Genomic DNA, 25,662 nt, shown 5'->3' with positions numbered 1-25,662 from the left:
GATTTTCATGCACATGATGTCATTCTTCCTAGCACTGTGATACAATCATACCACTTGTCCCCACCTAGCCATTATGGGCCAATTTGACGTACACTTGCATAATTCCATTTCCGCTTACACTTTTTAAGAAATGGATACTCTTTTTCAGCAAGGATGCATTAAATTGGTCAAAAGTGACAGTAAAACATTGAAGGATCATGTGACACTGAAGAAATGGCTGCTGAAAAGTCTTAAATTAAATTTCAAAATAAATTAAAATGTTTTTTTTTTTTTTTTTTTTGGAAATTGTAATATTTCACAATATTAGTATTTCACAATATTATTACTGTTTAACTGTATTTCTGATCAAATAAATGTAACCATGGTGGGAATAAGAGCAGACACACACAATCACACACATATATAAATATATAATATACACATATTAAAAAATAAGAGGAATCATAAATATTGCATTTTGATTTAAATGTTTAAATGTTACTCTGATTAACTATTTTACACAACATAACAGGTGTTTACATATATTCCACAAGATAAACTAATAATAACTGAATTTATACCAGTAACATACAGCAATATCAATATTATCAATTAATATTATTTAAAGATATACACCTTTAGATCTAGCTGTTGTGTGTTTGTGTGTGTGTGACAGAGTTCTTCATGCCGATGGAGTTTGTCAGTCTGTGCTGTATGGACTGCCGCTCATCATCAGACCAACCTCATGCTGGCAGCTGGACTGGGATGAAATAGAAACAAACCACCAGACATTTCATGCGCTCTGCCACATACTTAAAGTCAGTGCTTGTGTGTGTGTGTTCATAGAGCACAGCTGTGTGATAATCTGTTATGTAAGGATGTAAAAATGTTGTACAAAAAAAGAAAAGCTACACTATATATATATATATCTTTTTGTCAGACCCGTGACTGGTTCCTGTTGGTACGCTCAGAGCCAGGGTCAGGATCAGGTTCTGGTGTGTTCTCCTACTATGTACTTCAGTCCTCTGGTTCTCTCTCTCTGCTGCTGAAACCTGTGCTGACACGAGAACTGATGCTCCCCTGCTGTCTGCCTGTCTCAATGGAGGACCCACCACTTCCTGCACTCGCCACTGTGGAGGTGCCATTACATAAAGACAGACATCTCATGCATAGCCCTGACATAATGAAAAACACTGAATATCTCACATTCAACTCGAGTCATTTAGAATCAACAACTGGTTATGTGAATTCTGTAATGAGTGCAATTACTAGTATTAAAGGGATAGTTAATCCAAAAATGACAATACTGTCATCATTTACTCCAAATATGTGTGAATTATTTTTCTTTAAAAGAAGAAATTTTGAAGAATTTTGGGGTCCAAACAACATTGGACACCGCTTACTTTTATTGTATACAATGTTCAAAAGACATACAAAATATCTTATTTTGTGTTCCACAAAAGGTTTGAAATAACTTAAAGAGTAAATGATAATAGAATTGTTTCCCTTTAAGAGAGTTTACTAACCCTTCACAAAATAATGATGTTTCACCTCCATGATGATCATGTGATCACTGTGTCCAGAGCTCCCTAGAGCAGCTTGAGAAGGACCCTGTTTTTAACCCTCTCCGTCTGGACTCCAACCTTTACCTGCACCTGAGAATTAGAGGTTTGCTTACCCGCACATCACAACCATTTGGAGCACAAGGCCAGGGCCGAGGCCATCGCAGGGGCGCCAGTCGACCACCAGAGGGCTCCACACAGCGTCAGGTTAGAGGAGTGGAATGGAACAAAATGTCTGAGATGGTAGAAAATAAATAAAGATCTGTGTTGTCTAGAATTTGAATGATCTGCAGTTTGCTATAACTAAACCGTTTTGGACAGTAAGTTGGTTGATAGCTGTAGAATTATTGGTATTATAATGATGAGTATTGAGTAACATGTTAGTGTTCTAGGGAAATAGAGGAAATAGTTTTGTCATACCTCCATTATAAAACCATAATGACAAAATATGGCATAAAACCTGATATTGTGCCAGCAGTGTTGGCTTAAGTTGACCTAAATAGATTAGATGTAATCAGGTTAAAGTAAAGAAGAGGCCTGTGTCAAACTTCAGCAACTTTTAAACTAAAATGTCAACATGTTCAGCTCTAAATCTGACATTTTAGAAAACAAACTAAAATGCAAATAAATAGAGAGGAAATATCTTTCTATTAACCATCTATCAACAAAGACATCAACTATGGCAAATGGTTGAATTGAGAAATTCTTTGGTGTTGATTCTGTGATTGTTGGAAGGGGAAATTTATTGCCCCAGAGAGCAAAAACGAAACCAAGCACTGGCCTTACATTGAAACACCCACACAAAGGGGAAAGACAAAAAGAGTAAAGGGAGAATGAGAGAGATAAAGAGCAATACAAATAAATGGGTTCCTATTTTGAATCTGGCCACAATTCAACTCAACATGACCAATTTTCCAACCTCAAGCACTCTTCTAAATAGAAGAAAGATATTTAGTAAATAAATAAAAAAAATAAAAAAAATATAGTCATTCTTCTAGTGCACTGAAAAACAGATGTAACAAGCGGATCTTATATTCTAACTAAAGCTTGTTAGTTCCATCAGTTGATAGGGAGTTTTGTGTCAAGCTTGATGAATTATATTCTGCAGCATGATTTGAGATGAGCATGCAAGAGCATCTTGAGCTTCAGTGGAAAAGGAACATCCGACTGTTGGTTCAAAGAGTCACATGATCAATGTCGCAAAAGTACTAATTTGATTAGTGACCTAGAAACATTTCCAATGCATTTCTTAATCATTTTTTTTCCATACTGTTCTTTGTTTCAAAATACTTTCAATTAGATTTGAACCAATCTTCTGTGCAATACAGGACATGTTTGCCTAAAAGGGCTAAAGCAGTGTTAGATGTCACAATGACACTTAAAGCTCGGCTTGGAGAAGGTGGAGCAAAATAACATTTTCCATTCTTCCAATTCTTAGCAAACAGAAATTTGAGTCATTACTTTGGTTGAATCTTGAATAAGATTTTTTTTTTTTTTTTTTATGTGCAGCTAAACTTGAATCCTGTGGTAGAGAGTTTGACCTGATCTGGCACTATGCTTGTTCTTGCTCACTCTTGCTGTCATTTTTGGTCGCAGGGTCGGCAGTCTCAGAGCCGTGCACGAGCCACTGTGGCCCCTCTGCCGTCCATTCCTTTAAACAAGATGCCTCGCCCTTCACTGAACCTCAGCCACTCCCGACCCTGTGCCCCTGCCCTCTTTTTCCAGGACAGCTACGAGGAGGAAGGGCAGTTTCCAGGACAGCTCTGATCATTCAGTAAGGAGAGAGAGCAGAATACTTTCACTGTGAGAGGAAATCACACATTCACACTGACTAACACTAACTGCTGTGCACAGGCAGAAATTTAGAACAGTCGTTTCTAAACTCCCACAGACAGGATGTTACATACTTGCACATGACCGGATATATACTATTACATGTACAGCTAATTTGAAATGTGTATGTGCTGTGCAGACTTGGTTTACTATTTAGAGAACACTACTGTTCTGTGCATCCCTGCTTCTCTCATCTTACACAAAGCACATTTTAAAAACTCAATATACACCTTCAACTACCTATACAGACAAAATTACAGCAGACAAAAAGCAATGGATCTAATTATTCTTTAGAAAAAATAAATAAGTTTTAAAATAAAACATGACAATTATTCCTTAGTTAATTTCTTGGTTTTCAGAATACAATTTAATAGTGCAACACCACAGCTTCATTTATCTACTTACATTACACCTCAAATTAAATAACCTCATTACTTCTCCTAATAAAAATGTCAGCAACTTTGAGACTGACACTGCAAAATCTGTCCTCATATCTTAAGACGCCCAGTATTCTAAAAACAAGCTGTTTTGTTACACAAATGTTTGCAATTAAAACAGTCCTCATAGTAACAGCATGATTTCGCTCTTTTGGAGGAGTAATTAAACTAACCATCATGCCATACCGTTTAACAAAGGCTGCACCACAACTTGGAAAATAGTTGTGAGCTGCTGAAAAGAAATAAAATACAAAACCGCAGAATTGAAAAAGGACAAGAAGAAAAGCTGTTTAAAGAGTGAACTGCCTTCTCAGTGTAAATGCTGTGGCTAGAAGGCTCTGTAGAGAGTTGAGGAGGAAGAGGGCCAGAGTAGTGGAAAAGTAGAGCCATTGTCTTCCTTTATGGAAGCTGCCAGTACAGCCCCAAGGGAAACACACTGTACTCAGCTGAGCAGGAATTCAAGGCCTTCAATGAGTTACAGAGAGGGGGAAAGACAGAAAGAGGTCACTGTGTGAAGCTCCGAGACCTCGCGGAACAAGGTTCAGCGTTGGAGGCGCTGGTTTAGAGTTGTGAGAGCTGAGGGATGCGATTCTGAAAGCATACTGAGGTCAGAGCTCTACTGTTACTCAATGGGCCTCTCTTACTACAGCCCATTAAGTATTGCCTCATTAAGCTTTCCGCCATTCCACCCACCTGGCACCGCCTACGCCTCGTCTCTATGACATCGTGTTGAGGTTTGGCATTGTGCAAACGGCAGAAAAAGCAGACATAGAGAGATGATCTTACGTCATTCTCCTTTTTTCATATTTTACGTTCACAATTTCCTAACTTGTTCAGTAGTTACGAAAGAGATTCAGAGGTTTTTTTTTTTTTTTTTCAAAATTACTCTTTACTTCTGATTGACTAATGTCTTAAGCATGTGTTGTCTTAGGGACCAGTGCCCAAATCACATAAGTTAAGAAAAAGCATTGTAATAATTTTGGAGTTATCACTTTTGGGTTTTCTTAATGTAGGGGGTTTACACTTTTTTCCACAGTATTGTTTAAAATGTGTTAAATGAAGTAGTTCTCTAAAACAATTTCATTTTTGTTTTTACTTTCCCTTTACTAAATATTGTACTAATATTGTTTATTTATATACTACATTCTATATTTATATTAACACTATGTATTACTTGGATAAATGTTTTTAAAAATATTCTTTGCTGCTGTTTAATGTTTTGCACGTTTAAGAATAAACAAATCTTGAAAACTGATATTTTACATGAATAATCAAATAATCAAGCCTAATACAATTTTGGTTATAGAATAAGGTATAAGGTATCCATTAGAAAGAACTGTTAAAATTTGACTATATCTTCTGGTTTTATAGAAGAATCGTAGCATTCTCAGTTTTTTTTCTTCTTTTTTTTTGCTGAATTTGATTGAAAGACGTAGCATTTTCAAGAAATGGATGCACTTCCCCATCATTTGCCTCACACTTGAGAGAACAACAGCTCAGTTCTGTTTTCCGTTCGGTTATCCAAGCATCAAGTGGCCAGCGGAACGAAAACATAAACGGAACATTAAAAAAAACAGGAACTAGTACAACATCATAAGTGCATCCAAACTAAACCAGTGTGAATCTTTTTTTTATCCATATGATGCCAAAACTGAAACTGATAACTTGACCTCTTTAACACACATGCACTATTTAAAGTTTTGGTGGTAATGTGGGTCTTTAAATAGAAAGCATCTGTGTGTAGAATGATGAACCAATTTTACACCAAATTTAGCTTGTCTCAAATATTTACTCAGTTATTTGTCTATTGAATTACTTATTGTTGGATATAATGCAAACATACTGTCAACGTCAAACTAAATAAACAAATGATACTTATTACAAATGACAATGACAAGAAGAGAGAGAAAAAGTGTAGTTGTCAGTCCACTTCCTTTTTTAATACCTACGAGTAATTTGCTGTTAAAATGTACCACTGCAACCCAGTATGATGGTAAACTATGCGTAGCTAGACCTTGGACCAAATGAATGCATTCTTTTTAGATGAAAGACTCTGCACTCTAAACACATTCACTGTTTTTCTGCTTAAGAGCTCTAAACCTTGAAAAAATACAGCAGCTCGTGATGAATAGGTCAGATTTTGGCTGTCCACTTAAAAGAAAAAAAACTTTAGCAGTGGAAGAAAAGACTAGGGGAGACTGGAGAGAGGACAAAAGGAAATGAGTGAGAGGGTGAACGAGAAAGAAAACGGGACAGAGAACAGTCTGTACCTTCACACACTGCCAGGCAGACACATATTAACTCAGCCAACTCCCATCTGAAGTAAGGCCACTTTTTTACACAGATGGTTAATATTCACTTTGCATCAGGATTATCCCTCAGATGTCAGTTGCTTTTCAGGACGACAGAGGACTAGATGAATAAGGGACTGAGAGTGAAGGATAGGGCATTCAGGGTAATTTTCATGCCCCCTTAAACCAAGTCCAGATTTTTCCTAGGATGTGCAGGTGTGCACATGCTTGTACATTTTCGGAAATGGAAAAGTATTCTTGTACTATATTTTTTTATTATTATCATCATGATCATGTTGAACAACAGCACAGCTGCTGACTCAATCCAAATACACTCATACATATAAAACACACACACACACACACACACACACACACACACATGGCAGTGGATTAGTATCCTTTAGCTACAATCTCCATGCAAAACAATGCAAGGTTTGTATGTGCAATAACTGACCGGCCAGTGCAGTCTCTGCACTTCTTCAACCATTAAATTGAATCTGTCAGATAACGTTTAGACAACAACACTCTAATTCCCTATGCAAGAGAACCAAGTGTTATGCCAAGTGCTTCATAATCTCTTCTGATACGCAAGTCACAGACTCAGATTTACAAAATAGGACTACTTTGCCCAAGAAGTGCAAAACTCTGGCATATGCCAGTACAAGCCCTTTCAGAGGGCATTATCCACACAAAAGTTTTTGTATAGTCTTAGCTCTCAGCCACTTTGACAGTCAGTGACTACATGACTAAGGTTTCAATCGGTGCCCTGACACTGAGCACTCCCTTCTTAACGTGGACACATTTCCTTTATCCATGACTGCCTAAATGTCGACAAAGGTTAAGTCAAATGTCTCCTAAGTTGTCGTAGATGATGTCTGGAGACTGCATGGTTGGATGCCACGCATTTGGAGGTGGCTGATGCCTAGATACTTTGTTATACAGGTCCATGTTTTTTCCAGCACCAGCACCTCTTCTACCAACTTCCGTGCTGTCATGGCTGTTGCTACTGTTATTGTTGTTCAGGTTAGCACTGCCTTTATTTTGAGGCAGCGGATGAGGGTCTTTCTTGGGCAGTGCTACTTTGCTTGGTTTTGGTGCTGTGACAGGTTTGGGGCCTTTTGGTCTGGGCAGTGGTAGCGGTTGTTGAGCCACCTCTTGACCTTGAGGCTCCTCCATTCCCCTGGTTTTCCAGGGAGGCATTTCCAACCGTGCTTCATCATAAAGCGTGATGATAGGAAGTGTAGATCCGGCTCGTCCTTCTGGCTCATCATAGATGTGCTCTGTTGGACCTCCATCTGCAGGGTGTCTGCTTCGCCCATCGATTCCCAATGCCATTGTCCTTTGCACCAAGTCCAGACTGATATGATCATAGATGTCTGAGTAGAACGGCTCAGGCTTGATTCCTGTGTGGCGGCTACCCCCCTCTTCGCCAGTCGGCCTGAGGCGTGGGTTAGGAGTGGGCATGACTTTGATACTGTCCACCGGGTCTGAGTACAAACAGTCTCCTAGACTGGGCGGCGCACGGACCGAGTCAGCAGGCTCCGAGTACAGACTCCCTTGGTCGTCTAACAGATTTTTGGACCCACGAGGCATGGGAGATCGTGGAGGGGTCCCACTAACTGGAGGTGGTGGCTCTGGAAGGCTTCGGGCCTTTATGTTTTTCCCATCATTGTCCTTTCGACCAAAGACACCATCCGCAGACCCAGGCTTGCTACCACCAGAATCTCCATCTGGTTCACGACTGTTTGCTTCTGAGATGGCAGCACGGATCTGCTGGAGAGATGGGCAGTCAGAGTCTAATGATGGAAAGCTTTGGTGTCGTTCTTCAGCTTGGGCTTTCTGCTCCCGAATCGATTCCTCAACTATGTGAAATATCTCATTCCCCTGCTTTGTCTCAAAGGTGAAGTTCCCTGGCCCAGATTCACAGCGTCGCCCAGCTTCAAAAGAGAACATGACCTGCAGAGCATGTCAGAAATGTGACAACATGTTTGTGACATTTCTTCACTTTTATTCTAATTCTCTTATACAGAACATACTTGCTATTTGAATGAACCTTCTTTAAATTAACATTTCAGCATATTACTTGAAAAAACCCAATATGGACCCAACACACTGGGCTTATTAATCTTCTTGGACCCACTTTTTATTAGGTGTCTTTAACTACTATGTAATAACATTTAAAATTAATCATTTAATATTATGCACTTTTTGCTTTTTTTTACATTTGCTTAAATGTAAAAATACTTACCCTTAAACCTTCACATCCCAGAGTAAACCAGTCCCTAATCTTATCCATATCCCACCTTGATAGCAGCAAAAGTGTTTTACAATACAACATGATCACAATAAGTGTATTGTACCTAACACATTCTTTTGGCGTGAGTATATAGTAGTTAAAATATCTAATATAAATTGAGATCATCTTTTCAAACTATCATGACCTGCATTCAATAGTCATTCACCGCATTAGCTCTGCCTTCTGCCCACTCATAAGGGATAGAGGAAGGCCAACTTCCTGTACCAAGGCAGTTTCTATAGTAAAGACAGGAAGCAGAGTTGGAAACAACAGTGGCTTAAGTTCCTGTTTTATATGTCATCTGTAGTATGAGGCCAGCTGCCTGCAACAATGTTGGATTAACGCAAACAGCCGTTAGATTATTTTAGACATGATGCGTGCTGTCTACATGCTAATGTGTGGGTGTCTATTGACTATGTATATACAAAGTCAAGGCTAAGTCAATTTTGAAGGTCTTTTATCAACTGTTACCCTCCTACAGAAGATATTCAGTGCCACTGAATATCATGCAATTGACCATTTTTAGCACTTTACACTGATTTTGAATTGGTTTGAAACTTTGTATACTTAAATTGAGGACAGTTCAAAATCAGAAAATAATACTCACCCGGTCTCTTCCATAGCGACGGAGAAGTTTGTAAGGCCATATGAATAAATCCTTTTTAGTCTTGGGGTCCTTCAGAATAAGGTTGTCCACATTAGCCCTGAGCCAGTAATTACCAGAGAGACCACAGCGCTCTGATGCTTCTGTCCTCTGGACACTCACCCAAAATTCATTAACTGAAAAATGGAAAATGGAATGTTATGAGTTCACTTCAGATATAATATTGCAAGACAGGTATAATTTGTATGTGGGTCAATGGAAAAAAAATAAATCCATGATAAAGAAAAAGAAACCTCTTTAAAATCACATTTAAAAACACATGCCAAGTTTTTAGAAATGTACTCCTTTAATTCATGTTGGTTCTGGAAAACTAGAACCAAGAACAGGTTCAATTAAATAATTCTAATAATGTGATATGATTTTGATGTTAATGTATATTTTCATTAGATCTTCAATACACATATCTTAATCATGATTTTTTTTTTTATATATATATATATATATATATATATATATATATATATATATATATATATATATATATATATATATATATATATATAACAAATTATGTTTTTTGGGAATTGCATAATATTTTTACTAACTTTGTGTTAAAAGGTCAAATTGGAAAAAGGCCAAACTGATATTTTATTGACCTTGAGGGTCTGCAGGGGTCGTCTCTCTATGAAATCATTTCCTGTTTTGTTTGTTCTCCATGTTTCTGCACTTTGGTTACAACATGTGTGTCTGATTTGGCATACAATTTTTTTTTAAATATATATTTGTTCAAATATTTTTTTGTTATGAATAATTACAAAGATGAAAGAAAGAATGGTGAACTACTTTATAAGCTTTTTCTTTTCGTTATTTTAATTAGGCTTCTTCTCACACCAGAGAAGAAGACACCAGAACAGCTGTAATACATGCTAATCATAGTGTTTTATTCAGGTTATTTTGTCACTGTAACTTATTGACTGAAATGACACAGTCAAGATATATTCAGATAAGATTTTTTTTTCCAGTTAAGTTGATGAAGTCTAGTAAATTTTTTCACAATACATATTGTTTCAAAACAGCTTTACAGAGTTTTATATTGTGACTGAGTATACTATATGTATGCATATGAAATTACATATAGTAGTTGGGATTACTAATTTGTTATGTGGTGATATGGACGATTATGTATCTATAAGGTTTTGTACAATTTATAATAATTTTGTGTAGGGGTGTAACGATAGATCGCAATATAAAAATGTGCTGATATGTATTGGTGATGTGAACGATATCTATCGCGATATAAAGTTGAAGTTCCTTCATCTTCCAAACACAAATTAAGATATTTTTTATGAAACCTGAGAGATTTCTGGATTTCTGTCCCTCCATTTAAATCCCTTCCCCTAAAACTTAAAATCCCCAAAAAGGTCATAAAGGCATCATAAAAATAATCAATCAAGTGTTTTAAGCTGTTTTCTGAAGAGACTCGGTCAGACGTTCAAATATACTGGATGTGATTGTGATTGATTTGCACTGATCACCTGAAGCGCATAAGCGCTGGAGCGGCACTCTTCAAAGTGAAAGCACTAACATCATTAAAACCATCATACTACTAAAACTAAAAACACGATATGGTGATTTATAAGTGCATTAATAGAGGGAGAGACAGGGCATAGTGAGAACGTGTAGAGTGTGAGCGCACGGCTTGTCTGTGTAAGAGATCAAATGAATACCTGCTCTAAAGCTTGAGTACTGCGTGAGGAAAAAATGAAAGTTTACAGAGTTTAATTAACAGTAATACATTACACTATTATACTTAATGTTAAATATAATGTATAATAATGCAATGGGGGGAATATTTGTGGGTCCTGATAATGCCAAATGTCTGATTTGACCAGTAAAAAAGGGTGTACATAAATTATGTAGTCGGTGATAGAGTTCAAGTGTATTTTCAGGTTCAGAATCATGAATTTTTTTTATTCTGGTGTCACCATTGCCCTGTGAATTGATGACTAGGACCAAGACTAGGACCATTTTAACTTTTTAGCATACGTCTTAAAAATAGTAGTAGTAATAATAATAAAAGCCTCTTCTTTATATTGGCTTAAAGTATCGCAATAGTGTTGTATCATGAGTTCAGTATCATAGACTGTAAAAAAAAGATGGACGACGCCCCTTCAATCTCTTCCATTGGTGAAAAGTGAAGCTGCCAAAGTCCTAATATGACGCGGACATCTTGCACAGATTTGGGACCCGAGTCTGCGCACTAGTGAACTGGAAGTGGAGCCGCGATATCAATGTCCCGTCCTCACTCCCGCAGAAATGGTTAGTACAAAGTTTACTGTGTGAAATAAACAGTTATGGACATTCAAATTAAAGTTGAAGCTCCAATCTCCTCCCAAAAATCCCCCCAAAAATCTGTTGGTGCCACGGTGACTTTTTCGTTCAGAGAAGCTGTCAGTCACAGCTATCAATCATGACGTCACATTCCCGGTTTTATAGCATCAAATAACGAACTAAGATCAAACTTATTTCAAAAACCGGACACTTAAACTTAAATCGGCGTGATAAAAACTACCTAAAATGAAGAAAACATCTTTGGAAAAAATATTATTTGAAGTGTAATTTGGTTGTTTAGTTTCCATTGCATCCCATTAGACTTCATGGGTAAGGCGGGGTTTCTGACCTTTCCTGGGACCAACCAACTAAGGGCGATCGATACGCTTTCTCTTTACTTTTCAGTAGCTTGTTCAGTATTGTGAATTGTATTGAGTTGTGACAGAGTGTAACTTTACACCCCTAAATTTGTGTACTGACAAGACTAACTGAAGTAAGTTCTGTGACTTTACAAGTAAAACCGAAAATTCTTTGAATCTCAGGAAATTAGCCAACACTGGTCTTTTTCAAATCACGTTGGAACAATCTGCAATATAAAAAGTACTGTACAACCAGGATGTTTTTCATTTGATGGGTTCCGTACACTATTTCCCGGCTAAATTCAGCACAGATACGCTTCTGCTTATCAGACACTAAAGGCCGTGACTGATTACCTGACTTTCCTCTGCTTCTCTAAATGCTCCACTGTAATCTACGTTTATTGTCTTGTCTATCGCTGGATTGGCTTTTAACCAAAATACCCCTGGACAGGGCACCAACAATCATTATTCAATACACATTACACTCTGATGCCAGCTGTCATACACTGCCATGGCAGAAAAGGTCTATATAAATGAGAGATAGTCAGAGTGCCAAGACTGTATTGTAGCAAAGCCTTTTAAATGTCAGCTTTCACACTCTTTGAGGAAGTCAGTGCTGCCCTTACTAAAAACAGAAGTGATCACAAACTATTTCCCTAGAAACACTCGAGAATGCACAGCAGGAGAAGAGGTAGTCTGTGCATTTAAGTGGACTTAATAGTGGCTCCTTAACTGTTTACCTTGCATAGCACTGGATGAAGTGAGTGCCAGCAATGAAGGAGGGGGTCGGGGAAATGCCTGAGATTCTGCTCTACTTTCTGTCCTCCTCCATTTCGCTTGTTAGCCCTTTGCACCTTTCACTTTGACTATATAAAAAATGAGTGACACAACCAACTATGTTTTTCTGGAAACAGCTCTTGAATGTGTAACTACTGTACATTCAAGAGCTCTAATAGTTTGGGCTTCTAACATGGGCAGGAAATTTGCATGTAGCTACTGTAATAACTAATCTGTTTAGATTTGCATCTAACGGAACATTTCTGTCTATTCACTGATCTCAGATCAGTTTTGCTGGTCTAGATGATATACAAATAACTTCAATCTAGGAACCAAAAAGTAACTGAATTAAGAGTGGAGATGATGTCTAAGTCCTATGTTTTGAGAAACTCATCGCACATGAAAATAGCACTTGGAGTTGTATAGATCAAATGAAAAACCAAAAAACACACCCAGTTTGTTAAAACACATGAGTAAATTCAAACTGTGTCACGTGTCTCTTCTTACCTTCCTCTCTGGAGTAATAAATGAGATTTTCTGCCATTTGAAGCTCTTGCTGTCCATTTGAGTCAAAACTACCAAGAGAACCACTTCCTCCCTTAGAGTGATAGAGGCAGAGAGAGAGAAAGTGAGACAGAAAGAGAGATGCTGAGTTAGTATAGGGACAGCTGTGATATTCCCTTTGGAAATTCCCAACATATTTGAATGTTCCAAATACATCCATAACCTCGTTATAATATGGTTTAAAGGTTATCACACGTGTCAAACAGCTGAACAGAATTCATTCATTTTCAAACCGGTAAAACAATGATCAGGCATTGTAAAATTGAAAGATTGTAAAAGCTGTTTAAAAAAAAAATCAGATCACATAGAACCACATAGAACTTTTAACCATTAAAAAGTCTCCATGATGTCATCTCACCTGAAAAGCAATCTCACACATCTTCTCCACCCACTCATCGGTAATATATCTCTCAGCTGCAAAGACGTACGTCTTGTCATTGGTCTCCACACAGAAGGCAGACATGTTTTCTTTGGGGCAGGTTTCAGTGACAGCAGGGAGTATGCTGATGCATTCTGACAGACGGATTATCTTCTTGTCCATTTTCTTAGTGCTGGGTTTATCACTGGCGCTGCCTGAGCAATCATAAAACTCAAGCCTTGCGATGCCGTTTTGGCTGGCTGGGAACAGTACGAACCAGTTCTTCTTCCATTTCTAAAAAGGAGAGAGGAAGAAGAGGAAGTTTGTACTCTTCTATGAAGATCTGGCAGTGTCTTGGGCAAATTCAACTGTTATTCACTTATGGGTCTAAAAAGTTCTGAAAATACATGCAAAATCTGCCTCCATCCAATTAACAACCAATGGATTGAACTAAGTCCCAGCCCTACATTTTTCTTTTTCAATAATTAGTTTTACTCAGATATACGACACAAAGCGGAAGAAAAGATCTGTCGCTACTTCCGTAACATCGCACCTGTAAAAATGAACTTCCTTGTAGCTGCAAATCATTGTTAAATTACAACTGGCCTTAAATCTGGAATTTTGTACAAGAGGAGTATCAAACTTTATTCTTTATTTAGCATGTAGGGTCATAATGCTGAGGTCAACAAGAGGAACTTGACAATGACTTTAAAGCCCCTTCCTCCAGATGGACATTGAAAAGCAGACTGCAGCAAACAAAAGACATCTATGCGTGTTTGGGTGTGTGTGAGAGGAGGAGTGTGGGTCAGTTCCTCATATTGTTTGTAACGTAACAAGAAAAGACAATGATCTTCAAACAAAGGCACAAGTGTTTCAAGCTGATTCAATATTGTGATGCAGATGTGTTGTACACACTACCAAAGCCTGTCTATTAGATGAAAAGGAACAAGCCATCATGATATTTGGAGTCATGAATTGCATTTTTTATTATTTTATACTGTGCCTTGAGATCCACTATTAATAATGGTAGGATTTTTACATCAAAAGCAGGCATAATTCAGAAATAATTTTTTACCCTGTTTTTTGATGCTTTAGTTTAAAGGGGCATGTCTTCTTTAAGACTTCAATGTAAGCGCACACTGCTATGATTGGGTAATATCTTTGCATATGAAACAGGTATTATACATGTAGAAACTAGAGATGTTCATTTAGGGGTTTTTCCTAACTGACAATCGATGCTTGTTAACCGATCATTTACTGTTAACCGACAAGATTATGTCAGATTATAATTCAATTAAATTAGAATCGATAAGTGTCTGTGACCCAGTCAAAATATAAAAATGTGTTTCTAGGATTAAGTTTTACATGCATAAATAGCAGCATAAACAACAGAACATGAGGAGTCACACATTATCACATCATGCACCTGTAGCGAAGAAACTGCTTCTGAAAAAACAGTATATAAAATCAAATAAAATAGTCATCTAAAATCAAAAAGTTACACTGCTCAATTGAAATATTCCGGAGTGCAATCTATGCTTTTCAGCGCACCACTGTAGTGTTATACCAAGCACGTGCAGCATGTGCAGGATGATGTTTTACGTGGATATAGGAACACTAGTGAAGTACAAAGCCTATATGTGGCAAGCAGGCCGAGGGCCGTGAGAACGCCGCAAGTATGTATTTTTAAATGCAAATGAGCTGCTGCTCCCTGCCCCCTATCCAGAATAGCACTGTGCCTTTACAGCTTGTGCCTCGGATACTCTGCCAGAAACCGGCAAAACATCTGTTTGTTTTCGATTATCATCTCTAGCAGCCACGCTCACGTGACATTTGAGTTTTAGGTCATCATGAAAGTTTATTATTTGCATTCTTTAAAGTTTAAACTTCAGATTTATGGTTTTATGAGCGCACAGAAAGCTGGCTGTCAGACAGTCCGTGAGTATTAAACTAAATTCTCTTTTGCATCTTAAACCGTCACTTACACACAAAGTTCATTATATGTTTGTGAACGTAAACAGCAGGGAAAGAAATCGCATGTGTATATTAGATCTGTGTATTACAGTGACAGCAGCGTAATATACAATACCTACTGCTGTATGTGCTGTTAATATGAATCAAACAACAAAAGAAAAACAGAAAATCACTCACTGTTTGATTTAATAACTATAGTAGCTTTCATATTAATACATTTCTTACTTGAATACTGCTGTTAAATGCTCTGGCGGGGAGATAAACATGGCGGTCTGTCTACAGCTCACTCAGGGGAGGAGCTAAGCTAATAGCCACCAGTCGTGGACGGGGCCTGTTCCAATGTGACGTGGAGTATTTCCCTGAATTTATGGGGAAAATAACAAACGGAGTGGATGGATTTTACCACAGGGTGGTTGTATACACACATAATAGGCCCCCTTAAACTGGTAGTATTAATCTGTCAAAATACTGCGAGTTAACGGTTAACCACGTAATTATGAGTATCCCTATGTGGAACTATTAAAAATGCAATTATGCAGTTGCTGGGTAATGGTAACGGGGGTTTTGGCGAGAGCAAAACTTGTGCTGATTACAACAAAATCATTAACAGTTCAGGGATTATAAAAGAGAGTGACCCTTGATCACTTTCTGTATATAATTCAATCACAATTTGAGTAACAGTTGTTTTGGTGGTACTAAAAAGAACAATGTGAAGTTGGCATTTCAGTCAATGGCTGACTATAGCTGTGGGCAATATGACCAAATTCTTATTTCACGATACATTTTATTTCACGATAACGATATACTGTATATCATGATACGGTTAATTTTGTGTTATTTTATCTCGTTTCTGTTATTAAAAATAAGAAAAAAGATGCAAATTGCAAACAATAGGCTACAATATAACAAAATATTAAATTAAGTTTTTCAGAATTAGTCCCGAAATTTAATAATCAAATGTAAAAAATAAGATATTGCATATTCTTCACTGTATGAATTAAATATAGATTTATTCTTATTAAAAAGTTATTCAGTCAAGCAGTAAGTTGGATCTTTACAATGGAACTGAATCAACACTGAACTGACTTCAGGTGAACAATGGCACTATTTTCTTTTAGAGCTGCTGTTCGGTCAAAATGAACTCTGTTTGCACCATTGAATCTTTTCACTGGAAAGCTGCTTTGAAACAGTCTGAAAAGCGCTATATAAATAAAGGTGACTTAACTTGACAACTAAGGAATGCACAGCATTTGGAAAATGTATCAGGAATCTAAATCCATTTTTATTCCAAGTGATCCTGTTGTAGTATCTCTCACTTCAATAAGATTTCAAATTTTATTGACTGATTTGTACACAGACTGCTCTGTAATAATTTCCCAAAATGTCATTTGTGTGGAAATATTCCAAAGTCTGTAAACAGGATGTTAACACAGGTCAGAGACGGGACACTAAGAGGACGCAAAAAGGAGAGAGCACAGATGCACTGGCACTGTTTGCGATTCTTGAAATATTGGAAGAAAAATATAAATACTGAATTGAGGGTGAGGGTTTATATGAGTATATCTCTGAATGGAACTGAATGTCTTCAGAAAAGTCATTTTCTTTTCCTCTACCTCCGTAAAATGCCTATTAAAGTAGCGTTTATAAATAAGCGCAGCACTGCTTTGTGTTCAGTTTTCATTTAGTCCGGCTGCTGTTCTTGTTTTGTGCAGGTATGTTTTATGTAGCATAAGAACAAAATGAGTTTACTGTAAGTCATTTGCAATGAAACTATGTTGAAATGTTATACTTTCAAACTAATGGCAACTTCCCTCACCACAAGTTCTATTCACAAGTCCACATTCCTCAATAGTAACTCTCAGTGCACTGAACGGGAGTCTTGTTGGGTCATTCGAACATCTATCTGCTTTAATCAACCTCTTTCACACATCAGGACAGTCACAAGAGTTCACAGAACATATAGCACCCATCCAGGGAAGTGTCAATTTTCTGCCCAATTACCACAATGCCACATGCTTTAAAATACAGCACACCTGAGCACATGGTGAATTGACTCTCGTACAAAAAAGAAAAAGAAAAAAAAACCAAGAAGCTGAAAAAGATGACATGAAATAAATCACGTATGCATCTACCTTTTAGACAGACTACAACCCCTGACCATTGCAGAAGATACTGTACAGACAACAGATGTCAATGTGGTAAGGATGGGGTGTGGGATTACCCAGCATGCTCTTTTTCCTCCACCACTGAGCAGGTGTTTGTGTAGCAGTGTTCCTTTTAAAAACTACCCCTCTCTACTATACCAAATACAAACCTTGGTTTAACTGAACACTTGCATATCATATTAATTATCATGATCATATTATTAATTAATGCCAAAATCAAATTAATCGATAATAGAATGGGGTGGTGTGGCATTGTTTTATTTATATAGACCTTGTATAGCCATATAAGGCAACACTTGAGGAATATACTGTGCAGGATGGAAATTATGCAAATGGTCAGAAAGAAAGAGAGTGACTGGTAACTTCCTTAAATCCTCATCCAAAGCTAATCTGATGAAATGTCTGCCTCTGCCTCTGCATGTGCATGTGCATGTGCTGCACTTTCTATAGGCTAAATATTTATGTAAAAGAACATATGGTCCCACTTTATATTAAGTGGCTTTAAGTACTATGTACTTACATTGAAATTAATAATTTGATACAATGTACTTATTGTGTAACTACATGTTTTTACACTGTACTTACATTTTAACAATTCCTGCATGTAATTACAGCTGTAATTAATTTATGTAATTACATTTGTAATTACACAGTTGCCCCTTCCCTTACACCTTAAACCTACCCAATCCACCACACCTGTCCCTAACCTTACCCATATCACACCTCAATAGCAGCAAAAGTGTTTTACAATACAACATGGACACAATAAGTATATTGTACTTATTTTTTGCTGTAAGTAACGCCACTTAATATAAAGTGGGACCGAACATATTATGCAGCTTGCTTATATGAAAATACTCTCACAGTAAAAGTATACATACAGGCTTTAACCTGAAAATATTAACAATTAGGCCTACTAAAAACATACATTTCCTGTTGGTAACAGCCTGTTGCTTGCAAAGCATAAACATGTAAAACAGTAAAAGTTAACAGATATGCTAATAGAAATAGATACAGACACTGCACACAGTGATTCCATCTTGTTAATATGTTGCTAATGTCACAGTAAGATGGGAATGATAAAGTAACTTTAAAGTTCAAACTTGTATATATATTTTCATAAATTAAACATTAACTTGATCCCCAACACTGCGCATTAAAATGAATGACTCCTTCAGAAAATATTCATCACCTGTTACCTAAAAGATATTCTGACACAGGGGTGGGCGATATACCGATAGACACGATTACCGGGTAGAAATGTATCAACCGGTAGAGGTTTTGGACTAAATTTGAAATTACCATAATTGCGAGATTTCATCTGGTAAAAAGCGTTCACATCCTCGCAGAGCTCGTAATTACAGCTTTTAAGATGGTAATTTTTTGAGAACTCCCACTTGTACTACGTGATAGAAACGCATAATTCCCAGTCCGAGGATGTGAACAGCTCCGAATAGAGTGAGCTTGAGACTACGGTAATTACAACATGGTGTGAACGCAGTACACTGTGTCTATCGCGGTTATGTTCACGTGGCGTTGCTGTGCTGGACACGAAAGCTTATCGTTTGCATGCGTTTTTTAACATTGCAATTTAAAAACAAGTGATTTTATACCGCTGAAGCGCAATAAGCAACGAAACAGAACTCATTTCGCTATATGCGCACGCTGTCTGAGAGATGGTTTCCCTATTCTGCCATATGCATTTCCATTCATGAAACTGGAAATGAACATGAACATTTCAAAACATTTGGATTTGATTAAAGCTACACTGTGTAACTTTTTAAGTTGATTCTTAGCAAAAAACACTTTGTTCTATCAAAAGTATATGTGCTCATTCATGTGTAATTATTTCCACCAACTAATTAAGTATTCTCGTAAGCGTAAAATCTGCCATTTATAAAACACACGAGTGAGTCGCTCGAATGGCGGCAGCCATGTTGCGCCTCCATCTTGAAAATACATTCGCCAAAGAGGGACATACCTGGAAATTAAAGCGTCGCCTTTCGCGTTTTACACTCAGTGACACTGTGACGAATGCGAGGGGGAGATTACTCGCGACTGCCGGCAGATTTGAAAGATTGCTGAAGATGGAGGATCACACCTTTTATTAGAAAATGATGTAGCCTACGCTGTAAACATTGCCTTACACTATTAATCTCGTTCAATATACAGAATAACGATAGCACTGATACTTTACTAACATTAGCTTGCATTCGTTTGGGATAGCTGATATTAGCAATGAAATGGTACCAAAATAACGAAAACATAAAACTATTATTCATTTTACATAGAGGTCATAACCTACATGTTAACTGACTAAATAACTAAATGCACTTTGTAATAGTTTTCATCACTTGGAGGAACACTCATGGACGAAGTCGAACTGGAAGCCATGTTAATCGTGGAATAATACGGCCACCGTAGGAGTTAAAACGCCCTCGGAATTGAAAGGAACAGAAACTAATATTCACTGGGTAGTCATATCTAATTTCACCGCTAGATGGGAGAAAATATCACACAGTGTAGCTTTAATATTTTGCTCCCATCATGGTCCACATACTAATATAAAGGTAAAGTACAGTTCAAGAATTATATTTTAACTCTAAAATAATTAACAAAGCTCTTTTAAAACAGAATGACTGATGCTCAGTCAGTGACTTGCTTAGAGATGGCGAGAGAAAAAAATAACTCTTTATTCACTGCACAAAGTGTGAGCAGTTGCCTTCCCACATACCAATAAAAGTAGCAGACCAGAGTTAAAAAGAGAGAACAAGACAGTGGTAAAACAAATTTTCCACTTTGTGTATTTGAGTATAAAAAACAAATTAAAAAAAAGAAAGCTAAAGGACTGACATATTGCTATCACACCAGGGGTTTCCAAACTTTTCCCCCAAACCTTTATGGGGAGAAAAATCTATACAGCGTAGTATTGCAATATTTTGCGTGGGGATATTGTATCGATCCCTGGGCGGCAAGTATTGATCTTTTCAGGGCCTGAATTTCGGCTCATGATTGCAAGTATTGTGCATAATTCTACATAAGCTCCATACTTTTAATGCAGAAAATAGTAATAATTTGAAATCTTTCTTCCAGACTGTAATTTCACAAACAGTATGAATAAATTAGCGCTTCTGCATCTCTCTCTCTTTCTCTCTCTGACATGCACAGTGAGCTGTGAAGAAAGCAAGTTTTCTTCAAATTTTGAAAGGTTTTCTATCAAATGAGTCCATGCACTTTATTTTTATTTGTAGAGTTATAAGCCATTACTTTTAAGTATGCCACATGAAATCATTAAAAATGCCGTCAGTGTGTAAGAGGTTAATAGTGACAGTCAACAGAGAGCTTACATACAATATAAATATTTATGTCTTAAATTCCAACCCTCAAGCTTTTATTTTGGCAGAAGTTTGGTGAAATTCTGTAAACTTAGAGTTTGTGCATTTACTGTGACCTTAGTTGTTCTGAAAACACTGTATGTAAGTATTTTAATCTGCACGCGTGGCAATGAACACAGTGCCGCTCTTCATTCTGAAGCTGACTATATAATTATTTCATTAAAACCTGCCCTATACAATACTGCTGCATGCAAGACAATTTGCAAAGAACAAAGCCCAGAAGAGCATACAGATCGCACTGTTTGGGAAGGATCAGAAATATATATCGATGTATTCCTTTTGTGTTTTCCATTTATTGTACAGTATGTATTTGGTTTGGCTCTAAAGTTCCTTGAGCTGTAGTAAAAGAAAGAGCAAAGGCCAATGTGGGCCAGGCAAAAGATATCACTCCTACACAAACAAGTCTAAGGATGTCTCATTCCAGATCAAATGTGATATGAAATTTGTATGAATATACAATTGCAGTTGAAAGGGTTTAGTTCTACTTTGTGCAATACAAGTGGTCAGTTTTTTGGGTGATTTTACACCTTGACTGGGGTGTATATGAAACAATGCAGTGTTAGAATGTTGTTTGCAGAAGTTGTTTAGCAACATCAATCATAAGCCGCCTCGGTGCTCAGTTAATATGCATGTGCTTTATACAGTAGCACAAATATTTAAATGATGCTTAGCCTCTCTGTCTGAAACAAACAGTTTGAAAATGTCAAACAGAAATGTGTTAGTTAGAGTGACAAAGAGACACTATTAAGTTGTAAAAGAGATCTACATCCATATAAGGATAGCAGTTTTTAAAACAGGTTTTGTGGTTGTTGCATGCCGTATTTGGCAATGTTATTGACCTCAAATATGAAAATAAAAACCTTCATGCCGGTCTTACAAATGTAGTGTGTGAAATATTGAAACCCGACTACTATGGATAAAACTCAAGTTCAGAAAATAGAGAACATGTTCAATCATTCCTGTGCGCGTGCTCATGCTAACGTTGGGCATGCAATAATAAAAAGATAAAATAAACAATTGATAGTACTAAAAAAGAAAAAAAGCAATAGATTTGTTTGGTCTTAACAATATTATTGATTTGACTGCACCGACACTATGAGAACTGAGTGGACGACAACACTTTTTCTGCAGAACTGCTTTATAGATGATATTAACTCAATTAATAATTGATTCTTTATCTTTTACAACAGAACTGAATCAACTCTGAACTAACTTTGGCTGAACAATGACATTTTTCTTTAAGACAGTCATAATGAACATAATTTTTGCACCATTAAATCACTGTAAAGCTGCTTTGAAACAATCTGTATTGTATAAAGCGGTAAAGTAGGTGACTTGACTTGATTTGTCTCATGTTTTACTTGTACGAGTTGTCAAACACGGTACATGCACTTTCATACAACATTTTCATAGATTTTTTTTCTTGTCCTTGTGTTTCCAAACCTTGTTGACAGTGTGATTCGCAAACCTACAGTCATGTGTTACGTTGAATCCAGCTTCTAGCAAAACTATCCAAACCTTCATTACCAAACAAAAACCTTACATCAATGAAGGGAATGAGGTTTTCGGTTCCCCAAAAGTGCTACCATGTGTTCGTGATGCCGGGGAAAGACAGTCGCATCGCATGCTTGTGCAGAATATCAATTTTTCAGCACAATGCAACTCTCACAGCAGCACAATCCTGTGATTCAGCCATCACACTATGAGTTTATCATCAGCCTCTCAGCCCCTAAAGAGGTGTCACCAAGCACACGAGATTATTTTTAGTCATGGAAATCTAGTGTTATTGTTGACAAGATACTCTGCATTTTATTTAGTAGAGCAAAACCTGCATGAATGAATGGCAGCATTAAAGTTGTATCCTCAATTTGAATTTCTGCTGTTGCCTGAGGCTAAAGACATAAAGCTGTGCTGTGTTCTCATAATTTGCCTACTTCCATATCACAAAGAAGTGTCAGACAGAGGAAGTGAATAATGAATTAATGACAAGCCATTGCGCCAGCAAGATGTTTTTGATCTAACACAGGTCTGACTTAAGACTTATGACTCGTATCAATGTCTAAAGAATGACAAAAATACATGCCTAACATATTCAATAAGAGAGAAAACAAACAGAACCTTTTGTGGTCATGTGTCTGTGATGTAGCATTTTCCACTGCACGTGGACAGACGAGAGAGTGGAAATTATTTTGAGACAGCTGACCGCGTGTATGTAGGCTATAACCTACTCTTGTTTGGTGGTTAGATATCATTAATGGAAAAGAAAAGGAATCTAAGTTTATGTGGTTACTGACCTAAAAACACAGAATATGCATGAAGACAGTTTACATCAGTTACATGTTGTAGCACAGGATCTGATGTAGGCTACTCATTCATGTGACTATCTCATGACGCAGGAGAGGAATAGAGATAAAAGCCATTCCTTCTTACTCTTAAAGAAACTATTTAAGTTGTCTTTAATGTTAATTTAGAAGTTTTTTTTTTTTTTTTAAGTTGACATTTAAAACATTTTGGTTGATGTTGTAGGTCCTCTTTCGACTGTCACTCTCTATTTGATTGGATAAATTTGAATTTGTAAATGTTAAAACGTTGGTTTAAGGGTGACTTTTTAAAAAAAAAGTTACTTAAAAATACATGCATTTCATTTATATAGTCATATTTCTAAATATTTCAGACTTAAAGTCTTTCTGCAATCACAAAATTGTATGGTTACGCACACTTTTTCATTATTATTTCTTTAAAAAAAAAAAAAGCAGTTATGCAATTTTGTTTCAAAATATTAGAAAACAAAAGTCAGTGTTGCACAAAACCATGCAGGAATTATTTCCCCCCCTCAATGTCATATTTTGACATTTCCTAGAAAAGACTAATCATTAAAAAAATATAGCCTATCTTGATATTACTGACTCAAAAATGTGTTACATTTGTTAAAAAAACAAAACTTTGCCTTGCAAAATAAGTTGTGCACACTAAAGTGTATTGAAGGTGCAAATTTCTATTTATTTATTTATTTTACTTTATGGTTATAATGTATAGAATGCATACAATGTGTGTATTATAATGTATAGAACGTTTTTCAAACAAGAATACAAAGATGGCATATCTGAGAAGTTGGCACATGTGTTTAAACTGGTGTTTTGTAAGATACTCCTGTTTATCATGTCAGACGTCGTCATATGTCATTGCCTGAAAAATCAAACACTATATGAGACAAGCTCTTACCTTTCCAAACTTCTGATGCTGGACGAACAGTTGTCCCTCCTTAACGTGAGTGTCCATTTTTAAAATACTCTACCGCTGCACAGCAAGATAAAGGATAAATATTTCTCAATCTTTAGACTTTTTTCCGATTTCCTACCGCGCGAACTTCCGCTTGTCAAACTTTTGCTTCACAGGCGTTTCGACGGGAAATCATTAAGATTAATCTAACTGTTAAATGAATGTTTGGAGGGGGAAAGCGAAACGTTATAACAGAGTGTTTTCATGCTACTGGTCCTGAGTTTTGAGACGCTGCTCTGCCGCGCGCTCTCTCTCTCTCTCTCTCTCTCTCTCTCTCTCTCTCGCTCGCTCGCGCGACAGAGGAAGCGCGCGCGCGCCCACAGCCTTTCCTCCCACCTACTCCTCAACCCAAACATAGGCAAAGCATGACGCCCGAAACCAACTCTTTTCACTTGCAATTATAATGTATATGTTATAATACCTGTTATAATGTTTTCTGTGAAAAATCACAAGACAGGTGCAGCAACCGTCTTGTGATTTTTCACTGACAACTTAAAGGTGCTGTTGCTAATTTATGGCTGTCAGTTATTATGCTGAGGTGCTGTTACTGCTAATTTATTATCCATTGATTTGATTTCTCAACCGTTAACAGCATTCATTTAGCACTGAAATAATTATGGTTCTGTTATTGTCAAATCCTGGGTGTCACATTGACTTACATGATTAGTCTTTTTTATTTTTTAGAGAGGAATGCACTGTTTGGTCTAAGCATTTGATCCATGTCCTTCATTGGGCTGCCTCTTATGGTTTGCTAACACATGTGTGTTCATATTGTAAATCAACTGATTTGTTGCAAACATTTAACATTTGGTTTTCTCTTATAAATTAAATATTTGTGCAAATTGTATTGTTTCATGTCACCATGATTAAGTTATGGAAGCAGGTTTAATGGGATGAAAAAGCAATAATGAGTTCAAAATTTACAAACAATGGTTTACAAACAATGCAGCAATGGTATTTTTATTCATTTAAAGTTACGGTATAGATGCGTATTTTACAACTTTCATGGCAAACATTAAAAGCCTAAAAATCTATAACCTGTGATAACTGGATCAGCATTCAGCATCTATACTAAATTTGGTATTGTGATTCAAAGATTACTGTAATACACAAGTGCATGTCATCAACTTGTGGTAGTAAGTGCACATTTATGATGAAATTGTATTTTCTCTCCATTAGTCAGTGAGGCATGTGGGTCAGCAAAGAGTGAATCACAAATGCAGTGGGGAATAACACAATCACTGCTCAACACTCTTAAAATGTCATTTGCAATATTTTAATTGGCCTACCAAAAATGTTTCATAATATTCTGTTTATTTTTTTACTATTTTCTTGTATACATCAACATTTTGAAGAATGCATTTGTAATTCAATAATGTAAATAATAATAATAAAAATGTGGATAAAAGAAAAATAATTAATTCATAGTACATCTGTTTGTCATGTGAGGCTTGG

At 36.8% G+C, this 25,662-nt stretch overlaps 2 protein-coding genes across 2 annotated transcripts in view; one reads left to right on the top strand and one right to left on the bottom strand.

The window, feature by feature from the left end:
* The window catches only part of m1ap (meiosis 1 associated protein), a gene marked incomplete at its 5' end in the record, with an annotated part of 51,614 nt that extends 46,919 nt beyond the window's left edge, over positions 1 to 4,695 (top strand). Inside the window, 3 exons of the mRNA XM_084109125.1 lie at positions 656 to 797; positions 920 to 1,117; positions 3,138 to 4,695. Coding sequence (XP_083965251.1) covers positions 656 to 797; positions 920 to 1,117; positions 3,138 to 3,308 — 511 coding nt within the window. The 3' untranslated portion in view covers positions 3,309 to 4,695. The remainder of the gene's footprint in view (positions 1 to 655; positions 798 to 919; positions 1,118 to 3,137) is intronic.
* Positions 4,696 to 5,729: 1,034 nt separating this feature from the next.
* On the bottom strand, positions 5,730 to 24,500 carry dok1b (docking protein 1b). The gene is made up of 5 exons (XM_084109124.1): positions 24,151 to 24,500; positions 13,395 to 13,688; positions 12,980 to 13,070; positions 9,009 to 9,181; positions 5,730 to 8,061 (listed from the first exon to the last, which is right to left on the bottom strand). Exons 1-5 carry the CDS (start codon positions 24,205 to 24,207, stop codon positions 6,949 to 6,951), a joined length of 1,728 nt encoding a protein of 575 aa, XP_083965250.1. The 5' UTR covers positions 24,208 to 24,500; the 3' UTR covers positions 5,730 to 6,948.
* Positions 24,501 to 25,662: the final 1,162 nt, after the last annotated feature.

This window comes from Abramis brama (assembly GCF_963993115.1).
Source record: "Abramis brama genome assembly, chromosome: 3".
Classification (NCBI taxonomy): domain Eukaryota; kingdom Metazoa; phylum Chordata; class Actinopteri; order Cypriniformes; family Leuciscidae; genus Abramis; species Abramis brama.
The sequence above is the reverse complement of the archived record's forward strand: the minus strand, read 5'-3'. Positions and strand labels throughout refer to the sequence as shown.